Source organism: Pseudomicrostroma glucosiphilum (assembly GCF_003144135.1).
Source record: "Pseudomicrostroma glucosiphilum strain MCA 4718 unplaced genomic scaffold BCV69scaffold_9, whole genome shotgun sequence".
In the NCBI taxonomy this organism is placed as follows: Eukaryota; Fungi; Basidiomycota; class Exobasidiomycetes; order Microstromatales; family Microstromataceae; genus Microstroma; species Microstroma glucosiphilum.
This window is the reverse complement of record NW_020289921.1, coordinates 377,738-392,606: the sequence shown is the minus strand read 5'-3', so window position 1 is coordinate 392,606 and position 14,869 is coordinate 377,738. Positions and strand designations below refer to the sequence as shown.

At 56.4% G+C, this 14,869-nt stretch overlaps 8 protein-coding genes across 8 annotated transcripts; 6 read left to right on the top strand and 2 right to left on the bottom strand.

Moving 5' to 3' along the window:
* Window positions 1-73: 73 nt before the first annotated feature.
* Window positions 74-1,203, bottom strand: BCV69DRAFT_290610 (snare-like protein). Its single transcript, XM_025493719.1, has 4 exons — window positions 907-1,203; window positions 504-784; window positions 361-418; window positions 74-281 (listed from the first exon to the last, which is right to left on the bottom strand). The coding sequence occupies exons 1-4, from the start codon at window positions 1,162-1,164 to the stop codon at window positions 246-248; spliced, it is 633 nt and encodes a 210-aa protein (XP_025347194.1). The 5' UTR covers window positions 1,165-1,203; the 3' UTR covers window positions 74-245.
* Window positions 1,204-1,351: 148 nt separating this feature from the next.
* Window positions 1,352-3,441, top strand: BCV69DRAFT_283558 (FAD/NAD(P)-binding domain-containing protein). The gene has a single exon (XM_025492757.1). The coding sequence runs from the start codon at window positions 1,492-1,494 to the stop codon at window positions 3,316-3,318; it is 1,827 nt and encodes a 608-aa protein (XP_025347193.1). The 5' UTR covers window positions 1,352-1,491; the 3' UTR covers window positions 3,319-3,441.
* Window positions 3,252-5,080, bottom strand: BCV69DRAFT_283557 (TAP42-domain-containing protein). The gene is made up of 2 exons (XM_025492756.1): window positions 4,701-5,080; window positions 3,252-4,622 (listed from the first exon to the last, which is right to left on the bottom strand). The coding sequence occupies exons 1-2, from the start codon at window positions 5,040-5,042 to the stop codon at window positions 3,432-3,434; spliced, it is 1,533 nt and encodes a 510-aa protein (XP_025347192.1). The 5' UTR covers window positions 5,043-5,080; the 3' UTR covers window positions 3,252-3,431.
* A 189-nt stretch (window positions 5,081-5,269) lies between these two features.
* On the top strand, window positions 5,270-6,440 carry BCV69DRAFT_283555 (putative H+-transporting two-sector ATPase chain b precursor, mitochondrial). Its single transcript, XM_025492755.1, has 3 exons — window positions 5,270-5,651; window positions 5,868-5,993; window positions 6,090-6,440. Exons 1-3 carry the CDS (start codon window positions 5,292-5,294, stop codon window positions 6,336-6,338), a joined length of 735 nt encoding a protein of 244 aa, XP_025347191.1. The 5' UTR covers window positions 5,270-5,291; the 3' UTR covers window positions 6,339-6,440.
* Window positions 6,441-6,851: 411 nt separating this feature from the next.
* On the top strand, window positions 6,852-7,687 carry BCV69DRAFT_283553 (hypothetical protein). The gene is made up of 3 exons (XM_025492754.1): window positions 6,852-7,118; window positions 7,208-7,311; window positions 7,386-7,687. The coding sequence occupies exons 1-3, from the start codon at window positions 6,924-6,926 to the stop codon at window positions 7,591-7,593; spliced, it is 507 nt and encodes a 168-aa protein (XP_025347190.1). The 5' UTR covers window positions 6,852-6,923; the 3' UTR covers window positions 7,594-7,687.
* A 754-nt stretch (window positions 7,688-8,441) lies between these two features.
* Window positions 8,442-9,508, top strand: BCV69DRAFT_283552 (hypothetical protein). The gene is made up of 2 exons (XM_025492753.1): window positions 8,442-9,000; window positions 9,086-9,508. The coding sequence occupies exons 1-2, from the start codon at window positions 8,544-8,546 to the stop codon at window positions 9,370-9,372; spliced, it is 744 nt and encodes a 247-aa protein (XP_025347189.1). The 5' UTR covers window positions 8,442-8,543; the 3' UTR covers window positions 9,373-9,508.
* Window positions 9,509-10,026: 518 nt separating this feature from the next.
* Window positions 10,027-11,180, top strand: BCV69DRAFT_299780 (peptidase M22, glycoprotease; the record flags this gene model as incomplete). Its single annotated transcript, XM_025494368.1, has 3 exons — window positions 10,027-10,176; window positions 10,245-10,991; window positions 11,061-11,180. The coding sequence occupies 3 exons, from the start codon at window positions 10,027-10,029 to the stop codon at window positions 11,178-11,180; spliced, it is 1,017 nt and encodes a 338-aa protein (XP_025347188.1).
* Window positions 11,181-11,524: 344 nt separating this feature from the next.
* On the top strand, window positions 11,525-14,633 carry BCV69DRAFT_216957 (hypothetical protein). Its single transcript, XM_025489791.1, has 3 exons — window positions 11,525-11,929; window positions 12,031-12,857; window positions 12,955-14,633. Exons 1-3 carry the CDS (start codon window positions 11,796-11,798, stop codon window positions 14,577-14,579), a joined length of 2,586 nt encoding a protein of 861 aa, XP_025347187.1. The 5' UTR covers window positions 11,525-11,795; the 3' UTR covers window positions 14,580-14,633.
* The last annotated feature ends 236 nt before the right edge of the window (window positions 14,634-14,869 follow it).

The window sequence follows — 14,869 nt, the reverse complement described above, 5'->3', positions numbered from 1 at the left end:
GGCCGTATCTCCGTGAATCCGCATAGAGGCATTCAGTGGGTGATACTGCCTTGGCCGACCTCGACAAAGACAAGTTCTCGCTAATGCGATCTGTGGTCGAGCGCTGCCAAGAGATCTGCGCTCTTCATGTGGTGGCTTGTATGACCAAAGTTGGCGGGCTTCAGGGCGCGACACATTCTAGTCGATGAGCACGGGTATGAACATATGTATAGCGCAAGGGGACAGACACGACAACGAGGGCGCTTTCAGCTAAAGTAGGAGTACATGAGCAGAACAAAGACCTGACGAGTCCAAGGCAGCAGTTGATCGAGTCGTCAGTATACAGCATACTCTCAACTTCCCTACAGCCTTTCTACTCACGATGGCGCAGAAGGCTGCCATTGCCGTCACCTTGGTATTCTTCCACCACATGCTCCTCCTGCGGGACGTAAGAAGGTTACATTGGGAAGAAGTCAGCTGTCTCTCTTCACAAAGGGCTCGGCTCGATGTCTTCTCGCACGTACCTCAGGTCCTTTGCCCTCCTCCTAAAGGCCAGACTCTGATTTGCCGCTTCTCCCGTCCTATCCATAAGTAACTCGATCCTCTCTCCCCTCGACAAGATCTGCTCTACATTTTGTGTCATGATGTCCTTGACTGCTCCCAACTCTGCCTGTGCCGCCTTGACCGGGTCTGATTGAGGCGCATTGGAGAATCGTTGACGCAGAGCATTCAGTACGGCGTGGAAGGAAGAGAAGTCTGCCACGGTCGGATCCTGCAGTTGAGCTTGAGAAGATTGGGCAAGGAACTGTTGGGCAAGATTGAGAAGGGAGGATAATGGACTCGTAAGTGTCAATCTAGCCGGCTAAGCCTCCATCAGCCCGTGCTGTGGGGGCTCGTCCGCAACTTCTGCTTAGCAGCGATACAAACCTGCTTCTGCACCTCGCTCAGGAAGGCAAACGGCAGCCTCCTCCCTCCTTCTCCATCGGCAACACATAGGTAGACGAACCCCTCTTCGCTGACGTAGTGGAAGAGCCACTCCTCGAATGCATACGAAAGACGACTGGAGTTGGGTGGGATGCGGTCCAGGATCTTGGAGGCAGCAGCGAGGAAGCGCTCGGAGCCTGCCTCGTGCGATTCGACGATGACGGTTGAGCCAGAGGCGATGAGTGCGAGTGGGATGGGCATGATCAGGGAGCAGAGGTGAGTGCAGAGGTGGAATGACAGTCTACCAATGCAAAAGGCTCACGAAGGTGGTGATGATCATCGTTGGCCGCCGATCCGGGAATTGAGCCGACGCCTGGCAATTCGACTCCGCTGTCTGGCTCCCTTTCCGCTTGACGCACACTGCCGATCATGACTTGATACACCTTCCTGGCCATACAACACTTCCATTCTCAGCTTCTACAGATTTCTCACCTCTCTATCTCCCCACTCTCCCTCACGACGGCTGCGCTCAGAGTGCTTGGTGGACTGCGGCGAGGCGTGTCAGATCTCCGCCACCTCTCCTACGCCATGGCCTCCCGCCGCGTAGCCATCATCGGAGGTGGCTCCGCCGGTATTGCCCAAGCTCAAGAGCTCCTCGACGCCGGCTTCCAGCCTACCATTTTCGAGCGCAGGGATCGACTTGGCAGCGGTGTTTGGGCGCTCGATGACGAACCGGGCAAGTGCGAGGTGCTCTTTGATGAGGGCGGCAGAGCCTACCCGAGGTGGGAGGAGACCGAGGAGAGACGCTGGCCCCCTTCGGCCATATACCCGGGTCTGCGGACCAACATCTCCTATGATCTGATGACCTATAGAGACTCGCCCTTTCGAGAGACCAGCGTAGACGGCCCATTTCCAAATAGAGACGCCGTAGAAGGATACCTCATGGACTGGGCGCAGAGTAGGGAGGGCGTAACACGGAACGCTCGAATGGACACCGTCGTCACCTCCGTCAGGAGGATCCGCGACCCGCCGCCCACGCAGACGAGTGGGTCGGATTCGCTGTGGAAAGTCGACAGTCGCCATCTGTGGACGGGAGAAGAGACTAGCGAAGAGTTTGGGTACATTGTGATTGCCAGCGGGCGATGCAGCATACCCTCCATCGCCCCTATACCAGGTCTCTGGAACTTCCAGGGCACCATCTCTCATTCGGCTTGGTACCGCACTCCTACCATCTACCGCGGCAAAAAGGTTGTCGTAGTGGGAAACAACAGCAGCGGCTTTGATATCTGTCGCGAGCTGCAAGGGCATATAGTACGGGACTTTGCCGGCAAGGAAGAATGGGTTCAGGATGTCAAGAGTGGCTCCACTGGTGTGGAGATCATCAATTCCATCGAAGACATCAAGAAGGCGCCGGGTATGGACTATGATCCTTTGGACGAGGCTTCTCCCGAATGGTGTAGACGGATCAAGGTTGTGCCTCGCATCTCGAGAGTGCAAGAAGATGGGAGTCTGCTCCTCGAAGACGGCCAGCAGCTCAGGGACGTAGACGTCATCATTTTCGCCACCGGCTTCTACATTCAATATGACTTCCTACACCATGACGAGGAGCCTTTTCGGAGCGTTCCGATTGTCGACGCAGCAAGAAAAGCTGTTCTCACCGAGGAAGATAATGCTCGTCTGCAACGGAGGATCGAAAAGCAGCGAGATGGTCGTCCTTTTAAGACTGCCACGCCAGCCAACACAGGCCCGAGCAACCTGGACGACTGGTACCTGCTGTATGCAGGTGACAAGTCCGTCGCCATTCTTGGCCTCCCAACAGCCACAATCCCTTTCCCCACAGCGCAGATGCAGGCTCGGTACATTGCTGCCTACTGGGCCGGGAAAGCTTCCGAGCTCCCGCCTCTGGACAGAACGTTGCCCCCTTCTGATGCAAGTCGGTGGAGCAAGCCTCTAAGTCTGACAAAGGAGCAGCTGCAGGAAAGGGGACACATTGGCGGACCGATGCCCCTCATCTTTAGTAGCCCGAGCGACAGCGACTATCTCGATGGGCTGCTGCGCTACATTCCTGGTGCAGGCGGTCCGCCCCCTTGGCAGGAAAAGGCACTGCACGCTTCGCAGCACACGCTCGAACAGCCCAATGGCCATCTGTCAAGTCCAGCGACAGTTGAAGACCTCAAGACGGAGGCTGCTACTGCTCACCAGGAGTCCAACAAGGCCACTATTTCCAAACCGCTGCAGCAACCTGCAGAGCAGCGCAAGCCTTTCACTTCGGAGGAGGAGGCAAGGCAGTATTACCTCTCGACTCTCAAGTCGGGTCTCATGGGTGGAACTGAAGCGTCTTATGATGTCACGGCTTGGAGAAGACAGAGGCGCACGGAGAACAAGGAGCTGAGGCGGAACGTGTTGGGATATTGAACACGGAAAGTATGGCGGGTGTGCATTTGTACTAATACAGAGACTGTGATAGAGATGGGAGTCTTGCAGAACCCCAATCTATAGATCTTCAATTGTGATATACTGGGCTTAGATCAACCCCGATTCATCGTGTTGCCTGCACCACGCTTGTTGCTCTCCTTGAATTCGTCCCACTCAATAGCCTCACGCCGTGCCTCCTCCTCGGCTTCTTGCGCCTCAAGCGTCCCATCGTTTTCTGCTCGCAGAGCCCTCGACTCTCGCGGCGTAGGCTGAGCAGCGCCAGCAGCTCCTCCGCCCTGGATGATATTCCCTCTCCTCTCCTCCTCCTCGAGGTACTCGTCGATGCTCATCGTCGGCAGACGATGGCCTGGCCTGAAGACGCCCTCTCTGATCCTCTGTCGCTCGTCCAGATCGTGGACCGGTGCTCCTCCGACCATCTGACCATTCGCGCCAAGAGTTTGTGGCTTTCCGTTGGAGGCAGTAATGGTGAAAGGCCGGAGAGGCTTGCCCTTGTCGTCCATCAGCGGGCCAGGTGTGGAAGCGTCGAAGCGCCTCTCTAGCCTGAAGTCGTCGCTACCGCTGCCACCTCGCCTCCTTTCCAGCTCGGCCTCCTCTCGCGCTTGGCTCTCCCTGGCGTCTCTGGCCGCGCTGGCTGGTATATTGGACAACAGCTTGATCTCGTCGTCCATTGCAGCGAGGTTGTTGTAAGCCAGCAGGGCATGGAGCTGCAGGAGCATCAGCAGATATGCCCTCAGATTGGTCGGTGGAGAGACTGTTGTGCCGCCTTGGCCTCCACCGTTCTGTTGTCCTGCCGAACCTCTCTCGCTCCGGCCCGTACCGGACACGAAGGCGCTCGCTCCGGACTCTTCTTCCTCTTCCTCTTCGTCTTCCTCGCCTTCATCCCTCCCTCTCCGACGAGGGAGCACGAGAAGATCCCATTGCGCCTCTTCGGGCTCGTTCAAGGTGGCCGACGACGAGCTACCAGTGGAAGTCCCTGTTCCGGGCACGCTCAGACCGCCGCCTTGATTCACTCCTGCCTTGGCTCTCGCTGCGTGGCGATACTCATCGAGAGCAGTCTTGAAAGCACGTTCCAGCTTGAAGAGAGCGACTTTGAGCTCGCGTCTTTGGTGAGGATTGGTGGGTAGACTCGCAGCGATCGAGCTCGATGAGGTTCGTGGGGCGGAGAGAGGTCGGAGGAGGGAGGCGAGGAGGTGGAACGGGGATGTAGGAGGAGAGGAGGAGGAGCCAGTCTTTGGTAAGATGTTGAGGTCGAACAAGGTTCGGACGAAGGTGATATAGTGTGTCTGGAAAAGGACAGCACAGTCGCAGGAAGTGTCAGCCTACCCGTCTCGTCTGCTCCGCCACGTCCTCACTGTACCCACCCGGCCGGCCTGTAACCGCGACTTCCTAGCTTGCGGATCTCCCATCGTTCTCACATTGCCCTCGACCTCCGCCCAGACACTGTGAAGAAACAGCGCCCGCAGAGTACTAGTAGGCAAGTCCTCCAGCGTGTCGTTGTCCGAGAAGAGGGAGAGCGAGTTGGCAAGGGTGTTGCATCGCTCGATGAGACTTAGCAGGCGAAGGGCAGGATCTTCCTGGGAGGACGCGGCAGCCGAAGTAGATGGTTGAGGAGTTGGCGGCGATGCTGGCGAGGATGCTTGTGCAAAGATGGATGTTAGAAGGGATGTAAGCGAGCTCGGCTGCGGCTGGCTGTGAGTAGCCATGATAGGAGGATGCTGAGGATGTAGTGCTGGGGTGGTAGTGCAAGGGGAGCGTCGTCATGCACACCTTCTGAACGGACCAGGCCCAAATTATCGTGATATCTGATCGGAACGGAAGGACGGGATCTGTGCGCGGTCCTCGGCTGGCATCGGATGCCCTCGATCCACGGCCTCCCCAGTCTCGGAGACAGCCATCGCCCGCTTCTTCTTTTCCACAATCATCACCACCACTCATACCCTTTACCCGTCATCATGAGCTCCTTCCGCCTCGCTGCTCAAAGGCTGCCCGCCGCCGCACTGCGCCCGGCACTGGCTCGCCCAATGATGGCTCGAATCGCGCCAGCAGCTCCCATGGCCGTGCGATTGTACTCGGACAAGCCCACCCCCGAGGCAAAGGCTTCGTCCTTCATCGACTCGCTGCCAGGCAACTCCCTCGTTGCCAAGACTACCTGGATCACTCTCGGTACCGGACTGTCTGCCGTAGCCATCTCCAAGGAGCTCTACGTAGCCAACGAGGAGTCGGTCATCCTGGCTGGTTTCCTCATCTTCACTGTTCTCGTCGGAAGGATGATCGCCAAGCCTTACGGACAGTGGGCTGATGGACAGATTGAGGTGGGTATCTCATGAGCCGAACGCTGCATATATGAGAGAAGGTCAAGGGAGAGGAAGAGGGAAGAGCTTGTGTGGGAGCAGGTCGGGCAGACAAATAGTGTGGAGGGGAGATGTACGGGCACCAATTGAGGCAGAAGGAGTCACACAGAGATATGAAGACCTGCATCGATGCTAACCACCTTCGGTCTTGTACCACACCTCGTCAACCCATCACAGAAAGTCAAGGACATCCTCAACTCTGCCCGTGAACAGCACACCAAGGCCGTCCAGACTCGCATCGACTCTGTCGAGCAACAAAAGGACGTAGTCTCGCACACCAAGGCTCTCTTCGATGCCGCCAAGGTGCGTACTTCACGGCCTCTAGTCGGACCACAGTCTGAGATTGTTGCTGACCCGAGCCTGCCTCGCTATCCTTGCATCCCTCGTTATACGTTGTAGGAGACCGCCGAGAACGAGGCCGCTGCCTTTGAGCTGCGTCAGCGAACCGAGCTTGCCTCCGAGGTCAAGGCCGTCCTTGACTCGTGGGTGCGATACGAGGGTCAGCAGCGAGAGGAGGAACAGCGTCAACTGGCACGATCCGTCATTGAGAAGGTGACAGCTTCGTTGAGGGACGAGAAGACGCAGAAGCAGATTCTGGACGACGCCGTTGCTGAGATCGAGCAACTCGTCAAGAACAAGGCCATCTAAGGCTGGAGTAACTAGCGAGCAGAGTGAGGTTCGAGGCAGCGGCGGTGTGTATTGTTAGAAGGAGGGACAGAGCATTGTTGGAGGATAGGCCGGACTACCCTGGTCTCCTTCGGACCTTCCTAAATCGAAAATCGATCTTCGCACAAACCTCTTACACGAGGATCCGTAGGCCGGAACGTGATGCTTGGCACGACTGCGTACATCCTCCTGACCCACTCTCTCCTGATTGCACGGCCCCTGAGTTGTTGGTAGTGCCTTGGCGTGCATAAGTACTGGACGGGAGGGGGCAGATCCGCCCGTTGCCGGTAGTCCTGGGAGCGCGATCCGTCGGCCCGGCCCCTTTGACTGTTTGTCCCCGCGCTCAGGGGCGATATCGACACTTCGAGAGAATCGTCCTAGGGGCGACATTGCTGCTTGGCTGGTAGTGCATCCTCGGCTTACTGTCCTGCGCTCTCTATGGAATTATGTATATATACAGGCACTGCCGCCCCTCTTGGCAGCAGAATCTTCAACCTCATCCTTTCCACTTGACTTCACTTCCTACTATTCTACTCTACCCACCAGACTCCCAAACCAGATCTCACTATGCTCTTCAACTCTGCCTCCCTCCTCTGCGCCATCGCCGTCGGTGCCATTGCCGTCAGCGCTACCCCCGTCAAGATCAACCGTAAGCCCGTTGACGCCACCGAGTACTTCACTGGTGACCAGACCGTCAAGAAGGCCGAGTACATCTACTACGGTCACGGTCTCGATGGTGTTTCTCGTGAGGACGACGAGTTCGTGAGTGCAGCGGCGTGGTACAGTGGTACTTTGCAGAATGAGACACAGCGTTGACGTTACCCCTCTCTTTCGAATCATACCCTTTTTAGTGCGTCGAGTGGACCCAGGCTTCTCAGGCTCTTGAGCAGAGCGGGGGTGTGAACCTGATGTCTCAGGGCTGCCAGGTTGTTGACTACGATCAACAGGTCGCTGCGTGAGTAGCACACGAGAGGCCTCCTGGTTGAGAGACTATCCTGACCTTGTTTCTCTCTCAAATTGTGTCCACAGCGTCTGGTCCACCGAGGCCCAGAACCGCGGCCACACCTTTGACCGTACTGGACCCGTAGGATACAGCATCCAGGGCACCACCTGGGTAACCCCCAAGAAGGACCGATACATCGGCCACGGTAACGGCACATGTGAGAAGGTCGTCAAGGGCTGGTGCCGTGACAACAACGTCTCCCGCACTGGTTCCGACCTTACCGTCAGCGCTTAAAGATTTGTCGAAAGCTTGAGGCCTCTCGCGAATGCGATCTGCACCTCCAAGATGGTTTTGTTGAATTCTCGTCCGTTCGCTGAATACCGATAATACCGATAATACCTGCCCTTGAATCCGCTGTTGTCGCGCCTGTCTTTGTTGCTCTGTAATGTCTGGTAAATTGCTCAGTCTGCATCATCTGTACACTCGCCCCAGAGTCCCTGCAAAGGGGGGTCAGCTGTGAGCTGTATCGCTTCGCCGTCTATTGTCGGTGTACATCTCTGCGATACCCTAGAGCCGGACCTTGACGCCTCAACTGTCCGCGGGTGAGTCCGTGATACCTCGACGGCTTTTGGTACGCATCTCTCGAGGGCGCCTTTGAACGGTGTCTGACGCAGCAGCTCCGAGGCTCATACGAACTGATCAGGCGACGCGACCCTCACAGTCTGCGGATGATCGGTGCCTACCGTGCTGGCCCTGGCCTGTGTGTCCGTCTGCTGACTATCAATTCCCCGGTCGCCAAGCTCCGTCGTGACATTGTCTATTGGTCGTTCTTCATACAGGGTCTTCAAGGACTTCATCCTGAGAATTCCTTCTAGAAAGCCGAGGAACACTCTGAGAATGTTCTGTATACTGAGCGGGCCGAACAAAATATGGCGACGCATCTCCGTCGATTGCAATTCACACCCCTGAACCGCGCCATGCCAAGGCGCCCTGAAAACTCCAATCAGGGGCCGTGCGATCCTCCACACCTTTGCCGGCGGCCTAGAGGCAGAGCATTGCCACTACCGATGTGACCATCCGCACAGGTACCAAGGGGTCAAGCAATGTACGCAGGGACAATGTTGTCGGGACCCCTATGTCCGCGGCTCCGTAGTCCCTCTACTGTACAAGCGGTCAGGAGGGCCCGGACGACCAGCCCCTGGCCTTGACCAGTGCTCAGCGATCACAGCTCGGAGGTCTATATAATGTCGCCTCTGCTCGCCCTTGTGCCAGACATTTTCCTCATCCACTCACCTCACACTTCACTCCACTCCACTACACCCACACCCACCCCAACTTCCCACATACTTCGCACTTTCACAATGCTCGCCAACATCGGTACCCTTGTTCTTGCCTTCAGCGCTGCTGCTGCTACTGTTGGTGCTGCCAGCATCGAAGAGAGGGCCAACAACCGACCCCACAACGCTAACGAGTACTTCAACAACAGCCATATCAAGCTTGCTGAGTACATCTACTTCGGTCCACACGGAAAGTTCGCCGGTCCCACCCCCGAAAGCTTTGTGAGTACTCTACCATCGTCCACTTCACGAGCCTCGAGTATTGACCTCTCAGAGTCATCATTGCTCCTTCATTTCTCCAGTGCCCTTACTGGCATGAGCAGGCTAAGACCTTCGAGCATGACGGATCCAGGATCTCGGCCCACTGTGTGGTCGTCGACGAGAAGCACAGCGTCGCTGCGTGAGTCATCTACTGCTGTCGCCTGCAAAGTTCGAGAGTCTGAACTGACTTTCTTTCGTCTCACCTGAGCTCATCAGTGTCTATGCAACGGAATACAAAGGCGATGGCCACCCTCTGTCTCAGACTGGCCCCGTTGGCTACTCTATGAAGGACATCGACTTTGTCACCGTCAAGACCGGTCCTTCCTACAAGGCCGGTGGCACATGCGAGACGATCATTGACGCCAAGGGCTGGTGCCGCAACAAGTTTGTTCCCAACTACGGCGTTGACCTCAGCACCGTCGATGCTGACGGCAACGACGTTGACACCACCGACAGCGCTGACAGCGACGAGTAAACTCATCGCCTTGCTGCATGTGTGGTAACCCCTCGCCTACATCGCCCCGCCAGCTCAGCTAGCAACATCCATGTCACCGAAACACCACTTCTCCACGTCACCCTCGTTCCGTCCGTGCTCTGTTAATACTACCCATGCTTTCCTTTGAGTATTTGTGACCTGCAGCTTGGGACTGCCTCGGTCACCGAGCGGCGACTTAGACAAGCGTGCGGAGTGTGATCTTTCCGAAGGTAGAGCTTCACCTTCTCGCTTCTTCCTAACTAACACACACTCGATCCACGCGTCGCCCTCTTCTGCCCTGCTCCTGAGACGATGCTGAGATCGTCCTTGAGAGGCTTACGCTCTTTTCAGAGGTCGTTCTCCACGTCAGGTGCAGCGAGGCTGACTGCAGAAGGCGACCGGCTCATCCTAGGCATCGAGAGTAGCTGTGACGACTCGTGCGTGGCCCTCCTCTCTGCACCGCCAAGCTACACAGCTTCTTCTATCGCTTCTACCTCTCGGTATACCCTCGATGAGATCACAGACGGGCAACGGACCTCAAACAGCCCGGGAAGAGGACGTGCTAGAGTACTGGTCTCCAAGGTGCTACGACAGGATCACTCGCAAACTCAGGGTATCCACCCCCTCTTCGCCCAGCATTATCATATGGCGGCCATGCCCCTCGCCATTGAGCAATGTCTGGCGGAAGGTGGTATCAGCTCAGATGGGAGGGAGGTAGATGGGATTGCGGTGACTCAGGGGCCGGGCATGCCTGGTTGTTTGAGCGTAGGGCTTACCACTGCGAAGACATTAGCAGCTACATGGGTGAGCGAGACTGGAAGGAAGGACAGGCTGAAGGAGCCACCGCTGAACCGGATCTCTTCTCTTCGCAGAAGAAGCCTTTGATACCGGTCCATCACATGGAAGCGCATGCACTGACTCCCTTCCTGACAGAGAATGAGAACACCAAGGAGCCCCTTGCCTTCCCGTTCCTAACACTACTCTTGTCCGGTGGTCATACGATGCTGGTTCTAGCTAGTGGGGTAGGGAGGTACAAGATCCTAGCCTCTACATCAGATGACTCGATAGGGGACGCATTTGACAAAGCAGCCAAGCATCTAGCCATTCCCACAGACTGGCTGCGTCAGTCTCCTGGGGCCTCCCTCGAAGCCTTTGCCGCTCAAGCTCCCCCGCCCACATCTCCAAAGGACGCGATTCCCAGATTCACGCTGCCGCTGAAGGGCAAGCCGGAGTTCTCTTACTCTGGCATCAAGAGTGGGTTCAAGCGCCGGTTGGACGAAGCTGTTGCTGCTGCAGGTTGCGAGAATGTCGAAGAGCTGCCGACTGCTACAAGGCAGATGTATGCCCGGGCCTTTCAGGCGGCCGCCTTCGCTCAGGTGGAGGACAAGCTCGGTCTGGTGCTGGCAAGGCCGAACGAGGAAATTGAAAGCGAGATGGGTAAGAAGGATGTCGTTCGACCTCAAGAGTGGGATAGCGCTGCTGGGCTGGACGATTGCAAGCATCTGGTAGTCAGCGGTGGTGTAGCTGCCAACTCTGAGCTCAGGAGGCGGCTCAGATCGATCTGGAAAGAGGAAGAGGGCCGCCACCTCGTCTTTCCACCTATAGAATACTGCGTAGACGTGAGTATCGCTTGAAACACTTGGTGCAAGAGCAGAGCAAATTGATTGACCTCTCCGTTGCTCCTACAGAACGCAGCTATGATCGCGCACCTGGGTCTTCTCCTGTACGCATCTCACTGCCCCCCTAGAGAGGAGGCTTTTGCTGCATTGCCGCGAGGAAAGTGGTCCATGGAGGACCTTGCCTCTTAAGAGCAACAGAGAGCCCACTGCTCAGATGAACGCGTTGTCATCTCCGTGTCATGCTGATCCGACGCCGGGCTGAGTACACGTAGCTGAGCCCAAACTACCTGCACACGGAAGTTGACGATACGATGTTGTGCTCATCAAGGTGCGCATATGCGTACCTCGGGTCCATTCCGGCTCGAAGTGCGCGAGTTGATGAAGATGGCACTTTAGCACTGTATCTATTCGATGCGGCTCGACACTGGTGGGGCAATCAAGAGCCGATTGTAAAGGCGAGAGCAAAGGTACAAGGTGGCGAAACCCTGCTGCACCGCAAACAACCCCTTCCTTCCTCAGCCTGCTCCTCGTCATCAACAAACTCGCCATGCTCCCCACCACATTCATCCTGCCACACCCTGGAAGCTCTCGCCCCCGTCACCTACCGTCTCGCCTTCTACTCTCGAGGTATGCTGTATGTGCTGAGGTCTTTGGAGTACTGAACACCTCTTTGAGTTGGTAGGCCTGTGCGTTTTGCCTTTCTTGAGGGTGACATCTGGGTCCAGTCGACAACAAGACATAGAAGCCTTCAGGCACGTCTGGACAAGGTCGTTCACGAGCATCATCCCGCATCCAGGCGCCGCGATGAAGCTTGATACTTTGACTTCGTCTCAAGCCACTACAGAGGTAGAGCTGGGTGGCAGTGAATCTGAGGCCGACACAACATCAGCCGAGGTGATCCCGGGGGATCATACTGCACTCGACAATGCAGACAAGCTGTGAGTATCTGAGGGCGATCGATAGCTTGATGCTGATGTGCATCGTTCCTCGCCTCGATGCAGCTGCTGACCCGTCCCTCTCCCCCCTTTTACTCTCACAGGATCAACAACTATGTCCACCAGTATCTCATCGAGCGAGGCTACCATCAGACGGCAGACTGCTTCAAGGACGAGCTGCCTGAAGACATCGCGGGTAACATTTCCTCACAAACAGCCGATTGTGTCAACGTTGGATTTCTAGGTGATTGGTGGATGCTGGTGCAAGACGTCATCCCTCTCTTCAACTCTACGCCTGGAGGTCAACAGACGGCACAAACTGAAAGCACAAGCGTTGGCATATCCGGACCCTTGTCTTCATCATCTGGACCTATCTCTACGTGCTGCGAAACTATCAGGCGAGACGGGTGTGATCATCCATCGGCTAATGTAGACCGACTCTTGGCTCTGAGCTTCGCACAAGTCCGATCTGGGCCCCAGCCAGAAGATCACCACCAGAATGAGCATACGCATATATCACCGCAGATGCTGCATCGCAGTCCATCTGCTCCCCGAATTGCAGACAAGCCTCTCGCATCGACGTCCTGGAGTATGGCACCTGATAGAGGCTATCGTTTGCACATGCCCTCCATGGCGAAGCCCATTCAAGTCGAGCTGGTCGGAACGCCTGCCCCATCGTTTGCACCTCCCTCGACACCACCATCGCCGACCCCAGAGGTCTCCGCTCCTGCTGCATCTGGTAGCAAGAAGAGGCAAAGGGTAAGAAAGCCAGCGACAGGGCCACCGAAGACAAAGACAACTACGGCGGCGCGCCCAACGAAGAGAAGACGATCGCAGACAGTCACCTCCAGGACCAAGGTCATTGGCGAGGAAGGAGGTGATGAAGGAGTTCGTGTTCTTGATCGGTGTGCTGCGAGCCCTCTACCGTCGAGTGAGTCGGAGCAAGGATGGTTGTGCCATGATCCACGTGTCATTCGAAGTCTAAAATACTGATGATCCTCTTCTCACCTCGCACTGGTGATGCGTAGCTCAAAGCTATGACTATGGAGGATCCCCCCTCAATGCTCGTCATGAGAAGCTCGACAGTGCGCAAGACAGCTGCGTGCGCATATTCGAAGAAGGCCTACCTACGATCGATGATGCTGCAGCAGACGCCGCTTTGATGGCAGAGCTTGCTCGCTATGCTGCCTCATACGAGCCCGCTACTTCATCTCAACCACGAGATCGACAAGATCCTGCCTCGTCATCAACGGCCTCGAGCGGTCTCAACGCCTCTTTATGGGCCCAGGTCGCTGCTCAACCCGGACCCGCCTTCGTTGGGGTAATGACAAACAGCTCAACAAGCCAACCATCACTGATGCTTCTCCCAGACTTAACGCCTCTCACTGCTCAGCAAGAGATGTCGTTCCTTGAGTGCGATCCCTTCAATGTCATCGGCAGCACCAGTGGGAGCAGTCACCATCAAGGCTCGACTGTGCAAGGCTCGGATGAAGTCTCGCGTCAGCCAGGCTTCTCTGTGCCTTGGACTCCTACTGAGGCGCCACAGCCTGTCTCAACCCATGCCAATGGGTCTTCTGTGTTACACCCTACCATCAACGTACCTCTCCTTTGTGGCCAAGACTCGGACCTTGATCTTTTCCCCGCCTTGCGGGATCAACTTTTGCCAGTAGCAAGAAAGGCCAAGCGCTCTGGTGACGTGCTTTTAGCCCATGAGGAAGATGCGACGGCAAGTCAAGAACCAATCTATTCCTACTTCAATCCGGCTGGGGAGACGATGAGCTTCCAGCCTGCATCGCCGACGGGCTTGAGCATGTCATACGGCGAGACGAATTCCTCATTTCGGGTCCAGACGAGTCAACAGACTTGGCAGGATTACTCTGAAGACGTGAAGCCCACGCAACGACTGACACAGGACAAGAGCAACTGCCAAGCACAAGTGGCGAGAACGAGTGGCCCTACATTCACACCCGTTCGAGCGCACAGCGCAAGCCACCTCTCCCGTGCAGACCTACCATCTTCGCTGTCCACCTCTGTCACCCCGGCTCGCCCGGCTACTCACGCCGGGCATTCCCAATCTCATTCCACCGCAAAGGGGGTCACTCCTTTTACGCACCTTTCACGAAGGTCCGTCTCGCACATCGCGAGTGAACTTGCTCCTTGGTCGTACGGAGCAACCCACCATGCCCATGCCCATGCCGATGGCCAGAATGCAGTGTCTAGCCAAAGAGAAAGCGATGTCGTCAAGCAGGCCCTTCACCATCTATCAAGCCCAGAAAAGGCCGGAGACAACTCCAAGTCCAGCGCAACGAGCAGCGAATCCCTCTTTCCCTTGTCCTTCAGCACCACCACCAGGACTACCCCCATTGTCAATAGCAACAGCAGTCCACACTGTCAGCAGCAGTCCCAGCCTCCCCTAGGTATCCCACCGCACTGCATCGATTTCGACTTCGACACGAGCGCAAGCTCGAGCGCAAGGGTGGGCAAAAACGTGAGCATGAGCAAAGCAACGACCGAAGCGGATCGACGGATGGCAGCCAAGTTGCAACGGGGTATGCTGGCGCAGGAGCAGGCGAGGGAGAAGATGGTGGAGTATTTCAGACCAAAGGTGAAGTCGAAGTCTGAGGAGGGCCAGGGGGAGGAGGACGGAGGGTAAGTAAGTGCGGGAGGGAGGCAGAGAGAGGCTCAATGACTAGACTAGACATTGTCCTAGCTCTCCCTCGTGCCATTGTCCCAGCTCTCCCTCGTGCCATTGCCATTGCCATCACGCAATAAAGTGTAGATGCAACAAGTGTCTTGTCTTGCATTGGCAAAGTTGATTGAAGCTGGAGCTGGAGCCTGAGCTGGAACTGAATAGGTCTATATACAATTGGGGGCTAGCGATCCATGCATGCGTGTAATCCATCGACTCGTTGCAGTGAAGAGGAGGAGGAGGAGGAGCAGTGC